At 43.0% G+C, this 26,269-nt stretch overlaps 1 protein-coding gene across 3 annotated transcripts; it reads left to right on the top strand.

The window, feature by feature from the left end:
• The first annotated feature begins 757 nt into the window (after positions 1 to 757).
• Positions 758 to 24,999, top strand: LOC115140143 (pleckstrin homology domain-containing family A member 2-like). 3 transcript variants are annotated; one of them, XM_029678281.2, is made up of 12 exons: positions 758 to 865; positions 2,680 to 2,842; positions 3,097 to 3,153; positions 3,307 to 3,355; positions 10,965 to 11,062; positions 14,538 to 14,666; positions 14,809 to 14,910; positions 18,132 to 18,233; positions 18,514 to 18,584; positions 18,672 to 18,735; positions 19,325 to 19,402; positions 19,561 to 24,999. In XM_029678281.2, exons 1-12 carry the CDS (start codon positions 855 to 857, stop codon positions 20,014 to 20,016), a joined length of 1,380 nt encoding a protein of 459 aa, XP_029534141.1. In that variant the 5' UTR covers positions 758 to 854; the 3' UTR covers positions 20,017 to 24,999. The 3 variants fall into 3 exon arrangements, with proteins under 3 accessions (XP_029534141.1, XP_029534143.1, XP_029534144.1); XM_029678283.2 differs by having other exon boundaries at positions 759 to 865; positions 18,132 to 18,200; XM_029678284.2 differs by lacking the exon at positions 758 to 865 and adding an exon at positions 875 to 1,136.
• The last annotated feature ends 1,270 nt before the right edge of the window (positions 25,000 to 26,269 follow it).

The raw sequence follows: 26,269 nt of genomic DNA, 5'->3' as shown, positions 1-26,269 counted from the left end.
TACTCGTTTGGAGCAGCCAGTATCAGATAGATGGCCTACACGTAGAGAGACAGAGGGGTGCTGTTTTGCTTGCTCTGATGCTTTCTCCTGTGAGTTACATTCGGCCTCCAGGCTAGCCAGGAGTGTATTCATTAGTCCAATTCCACTGCAAAACGTTTTTGTCTGCTGCAAAACGTTTTGCAATGGAAACCATTGATTGTTTACTCTAGGAACAAAACAGGAAGGGACTTACCTGAATTTGTCCAAAAGAAACTATTGTTTTTGTTGAATAACATTTTACATTTGGAGTAAAGGGTTTCTGTTGCAAAACGTTTTGCAACAGAAAAATGCTTAGCAACAGATTCTGACTATTGAATACACCCCTGCTGTACCCTACAGTAGTTGAAGGTTCCCAGCAGATCCTAACCACTGCTATACAGCTGCAGTAGGGTCATGGCTCAGAAATGTACCTCAATCCAGGGATGAGAATTTTCCCATTATCCAAACAGTTACTCAAAATTGTCCCTTTATCCCAACTGTTACACCAAGAAGATTATCCAAGGTTTAATAGCAGTGGTTCAAACAGTTGGGATAATGGGACAATTGAGTACAAACTCATTTCTCATGCCTCGATTGAGGTATGTTTTCTGAGCCATATCTCTCACCTGCTCCAATGTGTCAATCTACACAGGAAGCCTGTCCGACCCTAGTGCAGCTGTAAGCAAGCGGGTCGGATCTGCTGGCTAAATTGACAGCTGCTGCAGAAAGTTACATTGTAGCGCAGAGCACAATGACAGTCATGAGGACAATTCAAACACGAAGCAACAACCGAGAGATCAGAGCCAGTCAAGAGTTCAAGTCAACGCAGTACTTTAATGCCAGAGAGGTATATAGATGACGTTTTTGTCCAGTAACAACGAGCAAGAGACTAGATCATTTCCGGGGTTGGTTCTAGATCGAAAATATATTATAATTGCGAGCTCTACCCGGAAAGAAGCCACAGCGGTGTTCGGGTGCTGCACACATACATTTCAGATGTCAGACTATGTCATGTAAACTCAGAGTAACAGCGGATTTAAACTTCCATTTTACCCTGGTGAGACGCGTTTTACTCTTCCACTTCAGACGCACTGGCGCACACTGACCAGTTAAAACTGGTAAGTTTTCGCGGAATTTATGTCTGCGTGTGTATGTGTGCGCGCGCGCGTCTTGTTGGGATGGGGAGGTTGTGGTCGGCAGATAATTGAATCATGAAACTTTCATGTCATCTCAACCTGATGCTAAATCATGCTTTATTGGCTGACGAAGTTATCCATACGGGTCGACAACTAGTGAAATAACTGACAGACAGTTTATCTATGGAACAAAGCCCACTGAGCACCTGACGAAATAATGTATATATGATACAGGATGGGTTCCGTCTGTATCTGATCCTATAGATAGATAGATAGATAGATAGATAGATAGATAGATAGATAGTATCAATATAGTATAAGTATCTATATCCTCATTGGTTTGGAGAATAACTGTGCATTTAAACAAAACGAAATACTTACAGGAATCAGGCCTATATAGAACAATCAGCATGGAATCACACACAAATCACCATGTATTGTAAAGATGGATAACTACTTTAAGTTTTCCATCTATGCCAACATGTAGCCTAATTTCAGACTTGGTTACTGCTGGTGGTGTAAAGTGGGGTATCTGTGCTTTACTGTTTATAATTTGGATAACTTTTACTTTTTCTCCACTACATTCCTAAAGAAAATATGTACATTTTACTCCCATACATTTACCTTGACACCCAGAAGTACTACACTTACACTTCAAATGCTCAGACAGGACAGCAATATGGTCCAATTCACACACACTTATCAATATAATGCATTGTCATCCCTACTGTCTCTGATCTGGCGGACATACTAAACACAAATACTGCTTTTGTCAATTGTGTTGGAGTGTGCCCTGGCTGTCTGAAAATCATGCAGTCAGGTTTACTTAATGTAAGTGGTTTGATGTACAGGATTAACTTTTTACTTTTACTCAAGTATGACAATTGGGTACTTTTTCCACCACTGTACTTAAGTACATTTAAAACCAGATACTTTTGGGGGACTTTTACTTGAGTCATTTTCTATTAAGGTATCTTTACTTTTATTCAAGTATAACAATTGAGAACTTTTTCCACCACTGGTTACTGCTGCTATGCTTAATGCCAAAAATATATGATTTGTTTTATACCAAGCATTGGCTGTGTGTCTGCATGTGTCTGTTTTTCTTTCTTTATTTCCTAAAACAAAATGTTGTTCATATTGCCTGTTCCAGAGGGGAAGTTGTCTTTGTATGCTCATGTGACCAGGTAGGTGGAATAACTGCACAGATGATGTCATGAGGATGTTATGTCCTCAGCATGTCAGTCTCTCTGACAGTTAGGTTAGGTTGTCCTCTGATGTTCATTCCCTTGTCACTCTCTCTCTCTGCCCCCCACCCCCACACCCCCGCCGTTCTCTCGCTCTATCTGGCCAGATGAAATGTGCCTGTATGCAGATCTGTTCAGTAGTCTATAATTTCCAGCTGTGGTGAATCCTCTGGTTAGCAGCACAGCCTCGGGCCTTAGGCTTAGCTAGGCGGCCTCAATAACGTCACATGAAAAACTGCTGAGTGTGTGTGTGACATGCCCCCCCCCCCATCTCTCAGTGATGTGGTAGCAGGCAGCAGTATGCCGTACGTGGACAGACAGAACCGTGTCTGTGGCTTTCTAGACATCGAGGAGAAAGAGGGCAGCAACCGCTTCCAGAGACGCTATTTTATACTGGACACACAGGGCAACACACTGCTGTGGTACATGGACAACCCCCAGGTACACACAAACACGCACATCATACTGCCTGTACAAACACACATGATCTCTGATGTGTCTGAGGCAGAGTGTGGTCAGATAGTGGTTGTGTTCCGCCACTAGCAGAGTAGAAACACACCTCCTATAGAGGAAGTGAGACTAGGTGTAGAAGGCTTCTCTGTGTCTTTAACGATCTCTGCCTGCAGAAGTGTTTGTTATATTGAGTGTTGTGTTACTGTGTCTATTACATTGGTGTGTTGTATCACTGCCTGTAGAACCTGCCCAGTGGAGCGAACGCAGTCGGGAGTCTGCAGCTGACATATATCTCCAAGGTAACAACACCCTAAAACATTTACATTTACATTTAAGTCATTTAGCAGACGCTCTTATCCAGAGCGACTTGACTTATTAAGGGCAATGTTTTTGACTAATTCCAGGCTCTCATCTTCTCTCTCTTGCCTTCTCCTCCTCTGTTTGGGGGTTAGGTGAGCGAGGCCACGGGGAAACAGAAGCCCAAGACTGAGTTCTGCTTTGGTGAGTCAACGTGTGTGTTAGTGTGTGTAGGGTGTTCTCATGGCCCTGGTGAAACACGTACAGTAAAATGTGTTCCTATTTTTATCATACCTGTTCTGTCCTCTTTGCTGTGATCAATGCTATTATAGCCGCTGTATTTATGTTCTGCATTGCTATATAATATTATATATTTCTACGTACAGTACCAGTCAAGAGTTTGGACACACCTACTCATTCAAGGGTTTTTACTATTTTCTACATTGTAGAATAATATTGAAGACATCAAAACTATGAAATAACACATATAGAATCATGTAGTAACTAAAAACTAAAACAAATTGTTAAACAAATTCAAAATATATTTTATATTTGAGGTTCTTCAAAGTAGCCACCCTTTGCCTTGATGACAGCTTTGCACACTCTTGACATTCTCTCAACCAGCTTCATGAGGTAGTCACCTGCAATGCATTTCAATTAACAGGTGTGCCTTAAGTTAATTTGTCATTTCTTTCCTTCTTCATGCGTTTGAGCCAATCAGTTGTGTTGTGACAAGGTAGGGTTGGTATACAGAAGATAGCCCTATTTGGTAAAAGACCAAGTCCATATTAGGACAAGAACAGCTCAAATAAGCAAAGAGAAACAACAGTCCATCATTACTTTAAGACATGGTCAGTCAATCTGAAAGTTTCTTCAAGTGCAGTCGCAAAAACCATCAAGCGCGATGATGAAACTGGCTCTCATGAGGACCGCCACAGGAAAGGAAGACCCAGAGTCACTTCTACTGCAGAGGATACGTTCATTAGAATTACCAGCCTCAGAAATTGCAGCCCAAATAAACTCTGGGGAAAAAAGAAATGTCCCTTTTTCAGGACCCTGTCTTTAAAGAATTCATAAAAATCCAAATAACTTCACAGATCTTCATTCTAAAGGGGTTAAACACTGTTTCCCATGCTTGTTCAATGGACCATAAACAATTAATGAACCTGCACCAGTGGAATGGTCATTAAGACACTAACAGCTTATAGACGGTAGACAAATAAGGTCACAGTTGTGAAAACTTAAGACACTAAAGAGGCCTTTCTACTGACTCTGAAAAACACACAAAAAAAGATGCCCAGGGTCCCTGCTCATCTGCGTGAACGTGTCTTAGGCATGCTGCAAGGCGGCATGAGGACTGCAGATGTGGCCAGGGAAATAAATTGCAATGTCTGTAGTGTGAGACGCCTAAGACAGCACTACAGGGAGACAGGACGGACAGCTGATCGTCCTCGCAGTGGCAGACCACGTGTAACAACACCTGTACAGGATCGGTACATCCGAACATCACACCTGCGGGACAGGTACAGGATGGCAACAACAACTGCCCGAGTTACACCAGGATTGCACAATCCCTCCATCAGTGCTCAGACTGTCCGCAATAGGCTGAGAGAGCCTGGACTAAGGGCTTGTAGGCCTGTTGTAAGGCAGGTCCTCACCAGACATCACCGACAACAACGTCGCCTATGGGCACAAACCCACCGTCGCTGGACCAGACGGGACTGGCAAAAAGTACTCTTCACTGAGGAGTCGCGGTTTTGTCTCACCAGGGGTGATGGTCGGATTTGCATTTATCGTCAAAGAAATGAGCATTACACAGAGGCCTGTACTCTGGAACGGGATCGCTTTGGAGGTGGAGGGTCTGGGGCGGTGTGTCACAGCATCATTGGACTGAGCTTGTTGTCATTGCTTGTTGTCAGGCAATCTCAACGCTGTGCGTTACAGGGAAACATCCTCTTCCCTCATGTGGTACCCTTCCTGCAGGCTCATCCTGACATGACCCTCCAGCATGACAATGCCACCAGCCATTCTGCTCGTTCCGTGTGTGATTTCCTGCAAGACAGGAATGTCAGTATTCTGCCATGGCCAGCGAGGAGCCCGGATCTTAATACCATCCGCTGTGTCCTCAACAGGCTGTTGCCGACGTCGGAGCAGACGCTTCTACCTACCCCGGCCTGCTAACTTTAAAAGCCGTGTCTCCCGCGTGCTAGTGTGGTAACGATTACACTGCGGCTTCCCTGCTACATCTATTGCTGTTCATTGGACCATATGATCACTTGGCTACATAGCTGATGTCTGCTGGACTGTTCATTTATCACGGTACTCCATTTTGTTTATTTTTTTAAAATGTCGGCCTTAGCCCTGAACTCAGGCCCTATGTGTAGTTAACCGACCCTCTGCCCATTCATCGCCATTTTACCTGTTGTTGTCTTACTTGATTAGCTGTTGTCTTAACCGTTGTTGTCTTAGCTAGCTCTCCCAATCAACACCTGTGTTACGTCCATTGTTCAAAGGAGACCAAGGTGCAGCGTGGTAGGCGTATATTTTACTTCATATTCAAATTACAACAAAACACGATACGAACGTAAAGCTTTGTAGCGCTAAACAGTATCTATACAAAGACAAGATCCCACAAACTAGGGTGGAAAACAGGCTGCCTAAGTAAGATTCCCAATCAGAGACAACAATAGACAGCTGCCTCTGATTGGGAACCAGACCCGGCCAACAAAGAAATAGTACACATAGATTTGACCACCCAAGTCACACCCTGACCTAACCAAATAGAGAATAAACCAGGCTCTCTAAGGTCAGGGCGTGACACTGTGATTGCTTTATGCCTCGCTTTATGTCTCTCTCAAATGTCAATATGTCTTGTATACTGTTGTTTTAGTTTACCATGGAGCCCCTAGTCCCATTCTACATGCCTCAGATTCCTCCTTTGTCTCACCCCTCACACATGCGGTGACCTCACCCAGTATAACCAGCACGTCCAGAGATGCAACCTCTCTTATCATCACTCAGTGCCTGGGCTTACCACCACTGTACCCGCACCCCACCATACCCCTGTCTGCACATTATGCCCTGAATCTATTCTACCACTCCCAGAAATCTGCTCCTTTTATTCTCTGTCCCCAACGCACTAGACAACCAGTTTTGATAGCCTTTAGCCGTACCATCGTCCTACTCCTCCTCTGTTCCCAGGGTGATGTGGAGGTTAACCCAGGCCCTGCGTGTCCCCAGGCTCTCTCATTTGTTAACTTCTTTAATCGAAAAAGCTTTGGTTTCATGCATGTCAACATCAGAAGCCTCCTCCCTAAGTTTGTTTTACTCACTGCTTTAGCACACTCCGCCAACCCTGATGTCCTTGCCGTGTCTGAATCCTGGCTTAGGCTACCATACCCAACTACAACATTTTCCGTAAAGATAGAACTGCCAAAGGGGGAGGAGTTGCAATCTACTGCAGCGATTGACAGAACTTTGCAGGCTTACTTTCCAGGTTTATGCCCAAACCGTTCTAACTTCTAATTTAAAAAATGAATCTCTCCAGAAAGAATTTGTTGCCGCCTGTTATAGACCCCCCTCAGCTCCCATCAGTGCCCTGGACAACATATGTGAATTGATTGCATCTATCTTCAGAGTTCGTTCTGTTAGGTGACCTAAACTGGGATATGCTTAATACCCTGGCCGTCCTACAATCTAAGCTAGATGCCCTCAATCTCACACAAATAATCAAGGAACCCATCAGGTACAACCCTAAATCTGTAAACATGGGCACCCTCATAGATATTATCCTGACCAACTTGCCCTCCAAATACACCTCTGTTGTTTTCAATCAGGATCTCCGCTATCACTGCCTCATTGCCTGCATCCACTATGGGTCCGCGGTCAAACGACCACCCCTCCCCTCATCACTGTCAAACGCTCCCTAAAACACTTCTGCGAGCAGGCCTTTCTAATCGACCTGGCCCGGGCATCCTGTAAGGATATTGACCTCATCCCGTCAGTCAAGGATGCCTGGTCGTTCTTTAAAAGTAATTTCCTCACAATCTTAAATAAGCATGCCCCTTTCAAAAAATGTAGAACTAGGGGCGGCAGGGTAGCCTAGTGGTTAGAGCATTGGACTAGTAACCAGAAGGTTATTCAAATCCCAGAGCTGACGAGGTACAAATCTGTCGTTCTGCCCCTGAACAGGCAGTTAACCCACTGTTCCTAGGCCGTCATTGAAAATAAGAATTTGTTCTTATGTTCTTAACTGACTTGCCTGGTTAAATAAAGGTAAAATTAAAAGAACAGATATAGCCCTTGGTTCACGCCAAACCTGACTGCCCTTGACCAGCACAAAAACATCCTGTGGCGGACTGCAATAGCATCGGATAGTCCCCGCGATATGCAACTGTTCAGGGAAGTCAGGAACCAATACACGCAGTCAGCCAGGAAAGCAAAGGCTAGCTTTTTCAAACACATTTGCATCCTGTCGCTCTAACTCCAATATGTTTTGGGACACTGTAAAGTCCATGGAGAACAAGAGCACCTCCTCCCAGCTGCCCACTGCTCTGAGGCTAGGTAACACGGTCACCACCGATAAATCCATGATAATCGAACATTTCTATAAGCATTTCTCTATGGCTGGCCATGCTTTCCTCCTGGCTACCCCGGCCAACAGCTCCGCACCCCGCTCCCCCCACCCCACCCCGCAGCTACTTGCCCGAGCTTCCCCAGCTTCTCCTTCACCCAAATCCAGATAGCTGCCAAACCTGGACCCGTACAAATCAGCTGGGCTAGACAATCTGCGGTCATCCCCCTCTTCAAAGAGGGTGACACTCTAGACCCAAACTGTTATAGACCTATATCCATCCTGCCGAACCTCTCTAAAGTCTTCGAAAGCCAAGTTAATAAACAGATCACTGACGATTTCGAATCCCACCGTACCTTCTCCGCTGTGCAATCCGGTTTCCTCAGCCACGCTCAAGGTACTAAACGATATCATAACCGCCATCGATAAAAAACAGTACTCTGCAGCCGTCTTCATCGACTCTGTCAATCACTGTATTCTTATCGGCAGACTCAATAGCTTTGGTTTCTCAAATGACTGCATCGCCTGGTTCACCAACTACTTTGCAGACAGATTTCAGTGTGTCAAATCGGAGGGCCTGTTGTCGGACCTCTGGCAGTCTCTAATGGGCGTGCCACAGGGTTCAATTCTCGGGCCGACTCTTTTCTCTGTACATTGTACATATCAATGATGTCGCTCTTGCTGCGGGTGATTCCCTGATCCACCTCTACGCAGACGTATACAGAATGGTGTCATCTGGCCCTTCTTTGGACACTGTGGTAACTAACCTCCAAACGAGCTTCAATGCCATACAACACTCCTTCCGTGGTCTCCAACTGCTCTTAAACGCTAGTAAAACCAAATGCATGCTTTTCAACTGTTCGCTGCCCACACCCGCCCGCCCGACTAGCATCACTACCCTGGACTGTTCTGACCTAGAATATGTGGACAACTACAAATACCTAGGTGTCTGGCTAGACTGTAAACTCTTCTTCCAGACTCATATTAAACATCTCCAATCCAAAATCAAATCTATAATCAGCTTTCTATTTCGCAACAAAGCCTCCTTCACTCACGCCGCCAAACTTACCCTATTAAAACTGACTATCCTACCGATCCTCGACTTCGGCAATATCCTCTACAAAATAGCTTCCAATACTCTACTCAGCAAACTGGATGCAGTCTATTACAGTGCCATCTGTTTTGTTACCAAAGCCCCTTATACCACCCACCACTGCAACCTGTATGCCTTAGTCGGTTGTCCTTCGCTACATATTCGTCGCCAGACGCACTGCTCTAGGTCATCTATACGTCTATGCTAGGTAAAGCTCCGCCTTATCTCAGCTCACTGGTCATGATAACAACACCCACCCGTAGCACGCGCTCCAGCAGGTATATCTCACTGGTCATCCCCAAAGCCAACACCTCCTTTTGCCGCCTTTCCTCCCGGTTCTCTGCTGCCAGTAACTGGAACGATTTGCAAAAATCGCTGAAGCTGGAGACTTATATTTCCCTCACTAACTTTAAACGTCAGCTATCTGAGCAGCTAACCGATCGCAGCAGCTGTACATAGTCCATCTGTAAATAGCCCACCCAATCTACCTACCTCATCCCCATATTGTTTTTATTTACTTTTCTGCTCTTTTGCACACCAGTATCTCTACTTTCACATCATCATCTGCTTGTTTATCACTCCAGTGTTATTCTGCTAAATTGTAATTACTTTGCTACTATGGCCTATTTATTGCCTACCTCCTCACTCCATTTGCACACACTGTATTTAAACTTTTTTTCCTATTGTGTTATTGACTTGTTAATTCCATGTGTAACTCTGTGTTGTTTGTGTCGCACTGCTTTGCTTTATCTTGGCCAGGTCGCAGTTGTAAATGAGATCTTGTTCTCAACTAGCTTACCTGGTTAAATAAAGTTGAACAAAAAAAAACATCTCAATCCCATTGAGCACTTCTGGGACCTGTTGGATCGGAGGGTGAGGGCTAGGGCCATTCCCCCCAGAAATGTCTGGGAACTTTCAGGTGCCTTGGTGGAAGAGTGGGGTAACATCTAACAGGAAGAACTGGCAAATCTGGTGCAGTCCATGAGGAGGAGATGCACTGCAGTACTTAATGCAGCTGGTTGCCACACCAGATACTGACTATTACTTTTGATACATGAATCAATTTCTGTTAGTCACATGTCTGTGGAACTTGTTCAGTTTATGTCTCAGTTGTTGAATCTTGTTATGTTCATACAAATATTTACACATGTTAAGTTTGCTGAAAATAAACACAGTTGACAGTGAGAGGATGTTTCTTTTTTTGCTGAGTTTAAATGCTTCACAAAAAACATGAGCTGGCGCACACCCAGAATAAAAGTTTGTGTGGAGGTGCTGACTAATGGCGAATAAGCTATCAAAATAAAGAAATTCGCTATGTCACAGAGTTCAAGTAACATCAACTGTTCAGAGGAGACTGTGTGAGTCAGGTCTTCATGGTTGAATTGTTGCAAGAACTACTAAAGGACGCCAATAAGCAGAAGAGACTTGCTTGGGCCTAGAAAGATGACTGAGTCCAAATTTTAGATGGTGGTTCCAACCGCCGTGTCTTTGTGAGATGCAGCGTATGTGAATGGATTATCTCTGCCTGTGTGGTTCCCACCGTGAAGCATGGAGGAGGAGGTGTGGGGGTACTTTGCTGGTGACACTGTCAGTGATTTATTTTGAATTCAAGTCACACTTAACCAGCATGGGTATAGCATTTTGCAGCAATACGCCATCCCATCTAGTTAGTGGAACCCTCATTTGTTTTTCAACAGGACAATGATCCAACACTCCTCCAGGCTGTGTAAGGGCTATTTGACCAAGAAAGAGAGTGATGGAGTGCTGTCTCAGATGACCTGGCCTCCACAATCACCCAACCTGAGTTGGACTGCAGCTTCACCTGGAATGCAGAGTGGAGGAAAATCAGCCAACAAGTGCTCATCATATGTGAGAACTCCTTCAAGGCTGTTGAAAAAGCATTCCAGATTAAGTTGGTTGAGAGAATGCCAAGTGTGCAAAGCTGTCATCAAGGCAAAGGGTGGCTACATTGAATTATCTCAAATATATGTTGATTTGTTTAACACTTTTTGGTTAATGTGTGTGTGTGTGTGTGTGTTTTCATAGTTTTGATGTCTTTACTATTATTCTACAATGTAGAAAATAGTAAAAATAAAGAGAAACCCTTGACTGAGTAGGTGTGGTACTGTATATCACTATGTCTGCAGTGATCAATGCAGTATCTCGGCGGTATTTCCTCCAAGCCAACGATGCTGCAGACCTCAGAGACTGGGTCATTGCTCTCAACAAAGCCACCAAGATCACTGTGAGTACCCCAACTCATGTAGCTTCAAATCAACTTTTACTTTCAGCCATCTAATCAATACACGTATAACGTTCCATCAAACTGAGACTTAGCGATATTAAGTTGCTACAAACAGCACTGCATATGTTGCAGATGAGCGTGATGCAAGACAATGCACTCCCCAGAGCCGCTGGAAAACATGTGGCGAGACAGCATCTGCCCCAGTACTTTTCAATCGCGCACCACTTTCAAAGCAGCAGCACCAACCGGGCCAGTAACTTCTCAAATTTTTGCGTTCCAGTTCAGCATCTACCTGCTCGGTTGCCGTCTACCATTGACAAACCATTGAAGACTACACACAGAAAAGTTGTGCTGTTTTTATTTGAGCAATATCATAGGCCGTTCATTCAAGCACCACTACACTCCCGCGAGTCACCACTTCTTGAGCAGTACAGAAGTTGATGGCTACGTTCACATTGCAGATGCGAGCTGGCCTGAGCAAAAATAAGCGCCCATCAATCTACTCACTGAGTTATTTAGTTTTAGGGAAAGTGATTTACAAAAGTAAACTTTCACTAGTGAACATATTAGCAATATGCTGGCTACTGTTGATAGTCTGTATAAAGAAAGATACAAAAAGACACTTAGCATTGGTCTAGGCTCGTCTACTGTTGCCAGTCAATGTCTCTTTTGGAACGTTTGTCTTAAAGGGGCAGCATCCTATTTTGAGATGTGAAAGGCCCCAGAAAAGACACGTAACACATTTTGCCAAACCACTTTAGAACCAATGGTGTCACCTTTAGCACTCAGAGTATCACAGGGCGTCTGCACGGATGCGCTTCCATAGCTACAACCTGATTGCTGCGAATCAGAAAGACCGGAGAAGTTTAGGTTTGCGTTTCACTACTTTTGGTTATTGTGGCAATGGGCCCAACATTGCTGTTTACTTCGTGCATACAGTTGTACTGTAATATATTGGCATCCATGCACTTTACAGTGAAGTGGTATGGAGCGGGAATGTTCCATTTTCTCTTCTCAAAACTGGCTGAATTGTTATTTTTACCTTGTGCGCACCTGCAACTGTTGCTGTGTATTATATATTACTGCACTGTTGGAGCTACTGTAGGAACCCAAGTATTTCGCTACACCCGCAATAACATCTGCTAAATATGTGTCTGCGACCAATAAAATTTGATTTGATTTGACCCGCAACTTCCCACAGGTGTGAGAAATTACACTGTAAATGAGAATCACCTGCCTCCAACCAAATTATTTTGAATTCTTCTGAATTCGTAATGGTTTAGTCTAGGCCATTATTATTTTTGGGGGTCCTGTACAGTTGTATATCAAACAAAAAAATATATGAACCCCAAAAGTTATTTCAGTTTCAACTTATTTTAGAAGAAATAGTGATTTAATATTTATTTTTTTGATGTGCACAGTTACACTAATTATATATTAGTGTAACTGTGTCTGACTCTACCTTTTTGATATTGCATTTATAACTTGACTCGAACACTACACGTAATATGTTCATGTTTGATTTCAGTAAACCTGTAGGCTAGGTGCAGCTGAAACTACAATCACCTGAGTCACACTGACAAGAAGTGATGTTACACAGAGCCATAGATACATGTAACTGCAAACATAATGGAAGCACTTGAGTAAATGAGGGATACAAACTATTTTGAAAGCAGGTGCTTTCACACAGTTGTGGTTCCTGACTTAATTAAGCAATTAACATCCCATCATGCTTAGGGTCATGCATAAAAATAATAGGCAAGCTATGCCCCCATGGGATGACATTGTCCCCATCCACAAGGCATGATTGGTCACTTAATGGTTTGATGAGCATGAAAATAATGTAAACCATATGCCATGGCCATCTCAGTCACCAGATCTCAACCCAATAGAACACTTATGAGAGATTATGGAACGGCGCCTGAGACCGTGTTTTCCACCACCATCAAAACAATCACCAAATTATAGAATATTTTCGTGAAAGAATGGTGTCGCATCCCTCCTGTAGAGTTCCAGACACTTGTAAAATCTCTGCATTCTGTAACGGCTGTTGAAAGTAGAGGACCAAGGTGCAGTGTGGTATGTGTCCATATTTATTTAATGAACCCTGAAATCACAAAAATAACAAAGCGAATGACCGAAACAGTTCTGGCTGGTGCAGACACACAACAGAAAACACAACATAGAATGCCCACCCCAACTCACGCCCTGACCAAACTTAAACAGAGACATAACAAAGGAACTAAGGTGACACACGTGACACATTCAATCTGTTCTGGCTTTTGGTTGCCCAAAGCCCTATTAAGACACTGTATATTGGTGTTTCCTTTATTTTGGTAGTTACCTGTATATAGCACTCAAGAGGAAGAAGTCTGTGGTCTCACATTCAACTGTTTGGCCAGGGTGTACACACACACACACACACACACACACATCTAAAATATGAGGAAATGGTGAAACAGGACAGTGGGAGTGGTTTTGAGGTTTCACATAGCAGATTCATATCAAATCAAATGTTATTTGTCACATGCGTCGAACACAACAGACCTTAGCGTGAAATTCTTACTTTACAAGCCCTTAACCAACAATGCATAATAAGAAAATATTTGCTAAATAAACTAAAGTAAAAAAAGTAACACAATAAAATAATAAGGCTATATACAGGGAGTACTGAGCCAATGTACAGGGTTATATTTACATTTAGGTAAGAACATTGTGTGTGCTAACTTCTATCCAGCCTGTGGGGGGCTTTCCACACACACTGTTTTAACAGACTGATGTTAACTGCTGATGTTTGGGCTGTGGAGCTGCACTATAGAGCACACACACATGCAATCTTCTCGACCACACATTTTTCTTGGGGGGGGGGGGGTCAGAGAGTTTAATGCTGAGTCATGGAGGTCATAAGGCCTGTAACTCCTCCCCTCCACACCACTACAGAAGGCTGAGAACAGCAGTTAGTGATTACATCCCAATAATCTCTTTTCTCTCTCTCTTTTTCTCCTCACCACTTCACACAAATGTTTAAGCATTGGATTGGTATAGGCATGGCCTAGAGGGAGTTTCCATATAACAGTCATTTTGTTTTCAATCCATGAAAGGAGGTGAACAAGTGCACACTTCGGGAGAAAGGAGAAATTATTGGGACCTGTGACCCAATAGTCAACACTGTGTTTGGCTCTGTGAGGCTAGAGTGTGGTGCTGCTCTGTTTCTTCTGTATTGTCACCTGCCCTCACACAGGAAACACAGATGCTCTCTCTATTCCACTTCCTCTTTGGCTCCCCCTGAAGAAACCCTGTAGGCCTACATGTGTGCCATGTTTATATCAAATGTCTTGTTTATCACTCCAGAAATATGTTATATTATAGTTTCATGGTTTATCAATAAGTGAAAGTTAATGATAATGTATTGTTGGCTAAATGCTAAATGCTAGCTATGGGTTTGACTTGATGCTCAAACTGTTGTTTTCTGTAGGTCCCGAAAGCTAGACCTCTCCAGCCAAGGACAGAGGTTTCTATGGTAACCGGTGAGGCAGGGGGTAAGAGGCAGGCCTATAAGACTGAGATCATCGGAGGAGTGGTGGTGCACACCCCCATGTACCAGGTACTATGTTCTAGTCCAAACGCAACACTGCCATGGTGACCGTGTTGGTGATTGTGATGATGGTGGTGATGACAATGGAGGGGGAGGATGATGATGATGTACAGTGATGGTGATAATAATGATGATTGTGTGTGTGTTGCAGAATGAGGGGGAGGAGATGGAGGTAGGGGACAGGAAGGTCAACGCTGTAGGCAGTAGACCAGGCGTGCTGAGGTGTGGCTACTGTGTCAAACAGGGTAACATGGTGAGTACAAACACACACTAGCAATGGTCATCAAAATTGTTAAAAGGTTTAAATAAATGCAACAGTTGGACAATGGAGGAAGATACTCCAAACCTTTTGGAATTTTTATAATCCATCAGATATTGACCGAATTATAGCACAAAACATTTTACTGCCATGGACAAATAATGAAGTTATTAAGCAATTTTGGTGGGAATTCTGGTATTCAATTTAACGTCAAATTACACTTTTATTCACTCATATACATTTTATAATGGTATCAGGTATTTGTAAAAATATTTTGTGCCGCATTTGCATAAATACACTGTGTGTATTTTAATAGATTAACATAAACGGGTGGCATAGGGCTGTAACCACAACTTGCTCTGTGTAGGCCTACCTGCTCGACAATCCTCTCATTCCAAAATTATGGGCATTAATATGGAGTTGGTCCCCCCTTTGCTGCGAAAATAGACTCCACTCTTCTGGGAAGACTTTCCACTAGATGTTGGAGCTAGAGGTCAACTGATTAATCGGAATGGCCGATTAATTAGGGCCGATTTCAAGTTTTCATAATAATCGGAAATTGGTATTTTTGTACACCGATTTGGCCGATTTTAATTTTTTTTTTTTTAAATTTACACCATTATTTAATCTTTATTTAACTAGGCAAGTCAGTTAAGAACACATTCTTATTTTCAATGACTGCCTAGGAACGGTGGGTTAACTGCCTTGTTCAGGGGCAGAATGACAGATTTTTAGCTCGGGATTCAATCTTGCAACCTTACAGTTAACTATTCCAACGCTCTAACCACCTGCCTCACGAGGAGCCTGCCTGTTACGCGAATGCAGTAAGCCAAGGTAAGTTGCTAGCTAGCATTAAATGTATCTTATAAAAAACAATCAATCAATCATAATCACTAGTTAACTACACATGGTTGATGATATTACTAGTTTATCTAGCGTGTCCTGCGTTGTATATACAGTGGGGCAAAAAAGTATTTAGTCAGCCACCAATTGTGCAAGTTCTCCCACTTAAAAAGATGAGAGGCCTGTAATTTTCATCATAGGTACACTTCAACTATGACAGACAAAATTAGAAAAAAAATCCAGAAAATCACATTGTAGGATTTTTAATGATTTATTTGCAAATTATGGATGTAACATATAATGATATAACATCATTCTTTGGGGATGCTTTTCTGCAAAGGGGACAGGACGACTGCACCGTATTGAGGGGAGGATGGATGGGGCCATGTATCGCGAGATCTTGGCCAACAACCTCCTTCCCTCAGTAAGAGCATTGAAGATGGGTCGTGGCTGGGTCTTCCAGCATGACAACGACCTGAAACACACAGCCAGGCAACTAAGGAGTGGCTCCGTAAGAAGCATCTCAAGGTCCTGGAGTGGCCTCGCCAGTCTCCAGACCTGAACCCAATAGAAAAACTTTGAAGGGAGCTGAAAGTCCATATTGCCCAGCGACAGCCCCGAAACCTGAAGGATCTGGAGAAGGTCTGTATGGAGGAGTAGGCCAAAATCCCTGCTGCAGTTTATGCAAACCTCGTCAAGAACGACAGGAAACGTATGATCTCTGTAATTGCAAAGAAAGGTTTCTGTACCAAATATTAAGTTCTGCTTTTCTAATGTGTCAAATACTTATGTCATGCAATAAAATGCAAATTAATTACTTAAAAATCATCCAATGTGATTTTCTGGATTTTTGTTTTAGATTCCGTCTCTCACAGTTGAAGTGTACTTATGATAAAAATTACAGACCTCTACATGCTTTGTAAGTAGGAAACACTGCTGATTTAGCAGGTTATCAAATACTTGTTCTCCCCACTGTATATTAGCAGCATGTGAGTTTCAAGTTTGGGAAAGTTAATTTTCAACATAAAAATGCACCTTTATAATAAAAGCATTATATGCATAATTGCATTTGCGGTCACTTTTGGTAATGGTGTTTTCCGCTAATGGAACATTTGTGCTTAATAGCCTACTACCATGTGCGCATTGCTGCGCTTCTAATGTGAAGAAATAGCCTAATAGTTTATCAACATTTCAAGCTAAATGTTCTGATATTGTGTCAGCCACATTGCATAAAATAAGTATTTTTGATGCTAGTGGTATTCATTTGGGATCTATCGCATCCCACAACTGTTCCAGACTATGTTTGGAATATTTATTTCTCAAACAGAATAGGTGGACTTTTGTACTATGGGGGATAGTAGATTGACATAGACTAGTGCTTTTGCTGTTCATTAGGCCTACTCATCTTGTTGGCTGACGAAAAGTACATGTGGACAGTCCATCCAATATCTTCAATATTCACCTCGGGATTGGATAAGGACACACACAGTTGCGTCCCTGATGTGTCTGTCTTTACTTGTGAGAAAGACCCGATCACATGACAGAGAGGCTTCGGATTGGTCAGCACACTCAGGGAGAAGGGCACAACGCAGCACTCCGGGTTGCAAAAGGCATGGATTTTTTTTAAAGTGCATTACGGACACAAAGGGGAAGCCGGCGCGAAGTTCGAGGCATTATCAAATACTTTTCAAATTGTAAATGAGAGACTGTTGGAGTGTGTACAATCTGCCAAAAAAGAAAGAGCTCATGACTTTCAAGCTTTTTTCAAATCATCTTTAGTCTCATCATGCAGCCTTACAATGTATTCAGAACATATAGCCCAACATTTGTAGAACATTAAAGTTAGATGAATAACTCTACATGAAACATATAGGACCGCTCAACCTAGAATAGCCGCATGTGCAACACTCCCTCAAATCGTTTGGAGAAAATATTTATATTTTATTCAGCTTTGTTCAATTGTATTCTTCATACTAAAATAATGCCACAGAATTATAAACAAATCTTGTCTGCTAAATGAACTAGTGTAGCACACAGCCATTTGGCATAGCCACATAAGGACCACTCAGAGTATGCTATTATTTTCTTCTGTAATAGAATACATTTTCTCCATATCATGCTTCTTTAGACCTGTCTAAAATAATGGATTTATTGCGAAGGTGTAGGCTATATTACATGGTTTTATTAGACTTTTTAAAATGGCTTGTAGGCTTTGTGTGGAAGCCAGGAGATGCTAAATGTGTTTATGTTAATTAACGGTCAATTACAGAGAGACCAACCAGTTATTTGCTTGACAATCACCGGCTGACGAAATGTCCTGACCACCACATTCCTACACATACACTTTTGAACTAATCAGTTGTATGTTTCAGAGGAAAAGCTGGAAAAGGCGTTTCTTCATGCTGGACAACAATTCTGTCAGTTACTACAAGTGTGAGACGGTGAGGTCATATCCTGTCTCTCCTCTCTCCTCTGTGAGTGACTCTGGGTGGTAACTGTTGCTGTTTAAACCACAGTGGGTTGTAATTACAGATGTCCTCAAATGGCTTTGGGGAGTAAATTCAAACCAAGACAATACATTGTCGGAAAAACATGTGTCCTCCATGTTTAAGTCTTTGTTTCTGCTTTGGTGTGGTGTATGTTTCAGTGTCCTGTGTGACAGATGTGTTTCTGTCAGTGGAACAGAGTAAAGTTTGGTGTTTCTCTGATGCACGATGGTGTGTGTGTGTAACCTGCATTTGATATGTATTTCAGCATAAGGAGCCGCTAAGAGCGGTTCTTCTGAGAGACATTCAGAAGGTCCATGAATGTCTGGTCAAATCTGGGTGAGAGTCACACATATCTATTTCATCTATCTAATCTAATACACGCACACACAAGCTCGCTGTCTTACCTAGTCATCTCTCTGTCAGGGACCTGCTGATGAGGGATAACCTGTTTGAGATTATCACCAGCTCTAGGGTTTTCTACATCCAGGTAAGTGTGTACTTGTTTTCCTACCTTATCAGGACCCCAATGTCCTAACAATTCACCCAAATGTCCATACAAAGTAGGAAAACAAGAACTTTAAGGTTTAGGGTTAGAGTTTAAAAAAAGAAAAAGTGTTGTTTTACAGGGTCAGCCATAGTAGTACTGCACTCCTGGAGCAAATTAGGGTTAGGTGCTTTGCTCAAGGGCACATTGACAGATTTTTCACCTGGTCAACTCTGGTATTTGAACCAGCAACCTTTTGGTTACTGGTCCAACGCTCTAACTGCTAGGCTACCTGCCTGGGGTTAAAGGAAATATGATTTTTAATGGTCAAACAAGTCCTGACATTTCTCAAATAAAGGTGTGTGTGTGTGTGCGTCAGATGGTCTTCCCTCTGTGTTTGATGCTCTGTTGCTCATGTGTGGCCTTGTACGGAAGGCTTGTACAAACACTAACCATAAAACAACATCTCTTGTCCCCCCATGGGAGAACAGCTGACTAGGGGCAGGGGCCTTAGATCAGAGAGAGGTAACTGTGTGTGTGCTTACTTTGTTGTATAAGCATAATGTGTCAGCGTGTGCTGGTTTTGTTGCAGACAGACACTCCAGAGGACATGCAGGGCTGGATCAGAGACATTGAGGGGAAGATACAGGACTTCAGAGGCCCGGGCAAGGTAAAGGTGGATTTAAATTCCACTTACAGTTCTGACCAGTACTATTAGTGGTCCTGATGGCGCGCCCATACAAGTGTCATTGCACAACAGGGAGATGAGGAATTCTGATTCAGTGGGGGAATCACAAAATGGTGTCTCTTTTTTTCTTTCCCTCTCAGAGCTCTGCATTCACACGTGCCTCCTCCTCTCTGTATTGCCATGGTAACTCCTCCCACCAACCCTCTGTTGTCCGTGGTCGTCAGGGAGATGACAAGAGACCCCCTTTAGTGAAGTCATGTTCCGTGGCCCCGGGGTGGCAGCCCTGGACCCCCGTACCCCAAAGAGAGGCTCCCGCACTGGGCATACTAGATAAGGACGGTCCCTTTAGCTCTCTGCTGCCCAGCCTCTCCTCTCTCTCTCTTTCCACCTCCTCATCTTTATCCTCCCTCCCCACTCCCACCCCACAGGGGGTCTCAGCTCCAGCCAGTGGTGTGGGGGTCCCAGTCTGCCCAGGCCCCATAGCCCCAGGCCCCTCCAGCAGCCGGAGGAGACACCGCTCTCAGCCTCAGCCCACCACAGACCGCAGCTTCCCTTTCAGCCTGGACCATGATGGCATCCGCACCACCGACGTCTAGAACCAACCACGACTAGACCAACAGAACTCTGGATCCAACAATATGTGGAACCACCAACATCTAGAGCAACAATGACACTTGATTGAGTGCCTTTCCCTTTGAAAGACTAAACCTTCCCTCCCCCAGCCACTCTCCTTTGAGAGTTCCATAGGCCTGCTGCTTTGGCTGCGGCTGCTGTGGGCTGTTTGCTAAAGTAGCCCCCCATCCAACTCTCTCTCTGGAGGCCTGTGGCCCCCTATTGGTGGGGGAGGGTAGTGATGCAAATTGCGGTTCCTGGATGTGTTCTCTCAGTGAGGGGTGTGTTAGTAGTGGCTGTGGGCTTCTGGTATAAAGGGTTATTCGGAGAGACTGGGAGGGGTTATCAGTGTTGGAGTGTCTGGTAGACTGCGAAGGGTTAAGTTATGTGTTGTACGATTTCTTCTTAAAACCTGAATGTAGTTCTCCCATGTACTGAGATGAAGGAAGGTTTGTATTGTGTTGGAGCCTGGTCTGTCTACCAAATACCCTCTAATAGTATTAGTCAGCTGGTCTTTTACCTGTATTAACCAAATCTAAAGTATGTCCCAATTGGCACCCTAATTCACTATATCATGCAGTACTTTTTTTACCAGAGCCTTATGGGCCCTAGTCAAAGGTAGTACACTATATAATGAATGTGGTGCCACTGCCAATTGGGACGCAACCCAAGAGTCCCATTCAATCCATCACCTGGTCATAGAATAGTGACGATGTTCGTGTCTGTGGCTCTGCTTTTCTCTAGACAATGTTGTTCCCTTGTTAGACTAAATCCAATTGCATTAAATCGGTACATCAGCAGCGCATTTTATGGTATTTCTGCACACTTTTCCGCTAGCCTCGTTCTCTTGCTCGAATGCAAAGGATTTACTACTCCAGAGGGAGTGGAAATATTTTGGGTGTCTCAGATTGTTCTAGCAATTCTCACATTGTAACTTCATTAGGAGGAACGATGTTTGACATGCTTTTTACATTTGTATCACAAACAATTCTTTTGATAAATGTGGCCATTTTTAGACCTATACATTATGACTGGGATGATACCAGTATCGCGAGGAAACAAAGCACGAAGCAGATTTAACTTCTTTAGGAAAACAGCAATAATGTTGGAAACAAACATCAGGTTGTCATCCAGAGTCACATTTATTCATTTTCCAAGCTGAAGCACATTATTTTACATACAGCAGGTTTTTAAAGGACCGAAGAGTTTGGTCTACTTTGTGTTTTGCCATCGACAGATTATCACAATACTGCCCTATGATCTGTGAACCATACATGATACAGACAACATCTGGGTGCCATTATACTCCTTATAGTGTCCTCTAACATATGGAGTATGTCTAGATTCTGAAATACTCATTTTCACATTCATATCTCAAAAACTACCCTTTGATTTAGCTTTCTTTCTTTTTTTACATATAGTTTATGACGCTCTTCAAACAAGTAAAAATTTCCAGATTGGGCTCTCTCTAGTACTTTTCACCATATGACCCATTTTATACATAGAAATTGACATTATAGATCATTAATCAATCACAGCCCTACTGTAGGATGCATATTCAGCAAGTCGCCAGCAGAGGAAGTTCCGTTTGAATCGATTTTCCCATAAAATGTTATCAAAGAGCCCACAATGGAATTTTGATTTACTTGCAGAGCAGCTGTTTCCAAACTAGGGGGCGCACCAACATTTTGTGGGGGTGTACGGGACCTTACTTGATTAAAGGGCTCATTCTTATTGTTTTTTTCTTCTTTACAATTCACAATTGTTTAAACCAATCTAAAACAACTCATATATCCGCAATGCTTTAGGCTAGAGACAAGCGGTAAAATGCCAGAGGACAATACGATTCTGATGCACATGAGCTGAGACATTCTAAAGTCGAGGAGTCAAAGAAATTGGACTTCGCATGGGAGGTAATCCAATACAATGTTTGACTCTGAGTATACCAAACATTAGGAACACCTTCCTAATATTGATTATTGATACAGCCTTAATTCGTCAGGGCATGGACTCTACATGTTGTCGAGAGCGTTCCACAGGAATGCTGGCCCATGTAGACTCCAATACTTCCCACAGTTGTGTCAAGTAGGCTGGATGGTCCTTGGTGGACCATTCTTGATACACACAGGAAACTGTTGTGCATGAAAAACATCAATAAGGGATCATAGCTTTCACCTGGATTCACCTGGTCAGTATGTCATGGAAAGAGCAGGTGTTCTTAATGTTTTGTATACTCAGTGTATAATTACTTTTGAGGGTTTATATAAATTATCATAAAACATTTGGTAGTGGAATAACATTTAGGATAAATCAGGTCTAGACTTTATATTCCTTTTAATGTATTATTATTATCATTAAATAGCCTACGTAAAATATGTCATGAGTCCTGCTAAACTAGAAGAATTGAAGGAAATTAACTTCGAAACAACACATTTTTCCCGGAGTGGGGGGGGCATTTCTCAAATATGAAAAGGGGGGCCCTGGGGGAAACAGGTTGGGAACCCCTGATGTAAAGTATATTGTTCCACACAATGTGTTTAAAATGAACAAAATCTAAGAGTCGTTATGGGATATTCATATTTTATGTTAAATAAATGAATGTAAACTTTTTATTTCAGAATCTAGACATACTCCATATTTTAGAGAACACTATACAGAGTGTGATGACACCCAGATGTTATCTGAATCATGAATGGTTCACAGATCATAGGGTCTTACAGGAGGCATGTGACTTGTGAAAGTATTCACCCCCCCTTCACATTTTTCCTTTTGTTGTCTTACAACCTGGAATTAAAATAGTTTTTTTTGGGGGGGGGGGGGGGGGATCATTTGATTTACACAACATGCCTTCCTCTTTGAAAATGCAAAATATTTTGGGGAAACAAACAAGAAATAAGACAAAAAAACAGAACTTGAGCGTATCTGTTCACCCCCCTCCCAAATCAATACTTTGTAGAGCCACCTTTTGCAGCAATTACAGTTGCAAGTGTCTTTGGGTATGTCTCTATAAGCTTGGCACATCTAGCCACTGGGATGTTTGCCCATTATTCAAGGCAAAACTGCTCCAGCTCCCTCAAGTTGGATGGGTTCCGCTGGTGTACAGCAATCTTTAAGTCATACCACAGATTGTCAATTGGATTGAGGTCTGGGCTTTGACTAGGCCATTCCAAGACCTTTAAATGTTTCCCCTTAAACCACTCGAGTGTTGCTTTAGCAGTATACTTAGGGTCATTGTCCTGCTGGAAGGTTAACCTCCGACCCAGTCTCAAATCTCTGGTAGACTGAAACAGGCTTCCCTCAAGAATTTCCCTGTATTTAGCGCCATCCATCATTCCCTCAATTCTGACCAGTTTCCCAGTCCCTGCCGATTTAAAAAAAAAAAAAAAAATGGTGTGGTGGTGTTCTCGGGGTGATGAGAGGTGTTGGGTTTGCGCCAGACATAGCATTTTCCTTGATGGCCAAAATGCTAAATTTTAGTCTCATCTGACCAGTGTATCTTCTTCCATATGTTTGGGGAGTCTCCCACATGCCTTTTGGTGAACACCAATCATGTTTTCTTATTTTTTTCTTTAAGCAATGGCTTTTTTCTGGTCACTCTTCCGTAAAGACCAGCTCTGTGGAGTGTACGGCTTAAAGTGGTCCTTATGGACAGATACCCCAATCTCCGCTGTGGAGCTTTGCAGCTCCTTCAGGGTTATCTTTGGTCTCTTTGTTGCCTCTCTGATTAATGCCCTCCTTGCCTGGTCTGTGAGTTTTGGTGGGCGGCCCTCTCTTGGCAGGTTTGTTTTGGTGCCATAGTCTTTTTTTAAATTATGAGTTTAATGGTGCTCTGTGGGATGATCAAAGTTTCAGATATTTTTTTACAACTCAACCCTGATCTTTACTCCTCCACAACTTTGTCCCTGACCTGTTTGGAGAGCTCCTTTGTCTTGGTGCTGCTTGCTTGGTGGTGCTGCTTGCTTAGTGGTGTTGCAGACTCTGGGGCCTTTCAGAACAGCTCTATATATAATGAGATCATGTGACACTTAGATTACACACAGGTGGACTTTATTGAACTAATTATGTGACTTCTGAAGGTAATTGGATGCACCATATCTTATTTAGGGGCTTCATAGCAAAGGGTGTGAATACATACACACGCACCACTTTCCACTTTTTTTTACAAGTATTTTTTTTTTCACCAATTTTGACTATTTTGTGTATGTCCATTAAAGGAAATCAAAATAAAAATATATTTAAATTACAGGTTGTAATGCAACAAAATAGGAAAAACACCAAGGGGTGTTACTTTTGCAAGGCACTGTATAAGTCTTAAAAGGGCCAAAAATGCCCACTTTCATCATGATTTTCTCAAAAATAGTTTGTGATACAAATGTAAAACCCATTTCAAACATCCTTCTTTCCAATGATATTAATATGTGAGAAATGCCAGAACAACCTGAGATATCAAAACTATTTTCAGCTGGCGTGGAATCGCCGATGGTATTGTGTTATGTCTTATGTTTTGCCTGCCTGCACCTCACCAACCTGTTCCAGGTGTGCTTTTCTCCTTCTCTTCAAAACCAAACATGTCATGTTTATGATTCTATGTATAGACTCCTGTTATTCATCACAAACGTGTGTGTGTGTGTATTCTCATCATGGTTGACTGGCTGGCCAAACATTTTAGAAACAAGATGATGTATTTGTCTATTTTCTACTTTACACCAAGTACAAACATACACCTAATGTTTGTTTTTAAAGGTAAGCATATTTTCAACATTAAGTACTGTCATTCCAGAAAAGAGAATGGTTAAATGCTAATGTGCGATTAATGTATTTTTCTCTTCTGGTTAGTGTTTTCTGATTCATTCCTGTTTTGCATATGTATTTTACCTGGGTACCTGGTGTCCACTCACCTTCCTGATGAAATGGTGTTGTTTTTTTACTTGTAAGCAAGCACATTAAATAACAAGGGAAGCTTTTTAGTTCTGTTGTAAAGGTATCTGATTTGAAACCCATCTCATATTGGTCCGTACTTTGATGTGAAGTGAGTGTATGACCCACATAGTCCTGCTGTAGTAGTAACTGTTTGTCATCCTGTGATCTGGTAGTGTCACTGTAGTGCTAGATACAAGCAACACAAAGAACTGAACAGACAGTCTCAGAAAGAGACAAACAGACAGACAGACCGACCTACTCTTTGTCTCTCTCCTATTGTATCTCCTCTTCTCTCTCTTATTCCTCTCTCCTCTCTCTCCTGGAGGTGAGATGAAGTGACATCAGAACCGCCACCCTGGCCGGCCCAGCCAGAGGCTGTGTTAAGTGAAGTGTTTAACACATCCAGCGCTGAAACCTGTGACCCAACACTAACACAGGCCACCCCACCTGGGGCCAGGCCTCCTGAGCTCTGTACCATGGTGAAAGGTGTGAGCCACAGTAAAGGCCACAGTAAAGGTTCTCCGAGCATCACAAATGTCAGCTGTGTTGACGTGAGTTTTCAGCCTTTAAAGACTGACATCCCTGAGGTGATAAGGTATCCAACTGGAAAGGCAGCACTCAAACAGGACTGACTAAGGAAGGAGGAGGAAGAGGAAGGTTGAAAATAAGTTAGGGTGAGGAGGTTATAATGACGTCTAGGAGAGGAGGTGATGATGCCTAGGTGAGGAGTTGATTTCTAGGTGCGGAGGTGATGATGTCTAGGTGAGGAGGGGATTTCTAGAGCAGGTGATGTCTAGGTGAGGAGGAGTGGTGGTGGTGATGTGGAGAGGAGGTGATGTCTAGGTCAGGAGGTGAGAATGTTTAGGTGAGGAGGAGTGGAGAGGTGATGATGTCTAGGTGAGGAGGTGATGATGTCTAGGTGAGGAGGTGAAAAGTAGTTCAACTTGAGATAACCCTGTTCTGATGCAGTTCTAAGCCACACTTTCTCTCGCGCGCTCTCTCTCCCTCACGTGTGTGTGAATGGCAACCAGTGCGTAAAGAAGGTCACCTGTGTTTATTAACACCGGAGTGAGGCCTGTGTTTATTAACACCGGGGTGATGCTTGTGGGTGATGCTGGTCCCCCAAATGTTAATGTTCCCACATGGACACCTCTGTGCCCCCTCTGCCCCTCTCACCCTAACCCCACACCCTCTCTGTCCCCTGTGCACTCAAAATCTGAACCTGCGACTTCATTGGTCAAATGCCGGCGGATAGAATAATGGGCACGTTTCTGCAGATGAACACTGCCGTCTGTGTGTTAGGAACACTGCCGTCTG

This window comes from Oncorhynchus nerka, linkage group LG13 (assembly GCF_034236695.1).
Source record: "Oncorhynchus nerka isolate Pitt River linkage group LG13, Oner_Uvic_2.0, whole genome shotgun sequence".
NCBI lineage: Eukaryota > Metazoa > Chordata > Actinopteri > Salmoniformes > Salmonidae > Oncorhynchus > Oncorhynchus nerka.
This window is presented reverse-complemented; position numbering and strand designations above follow the sequence as displayed.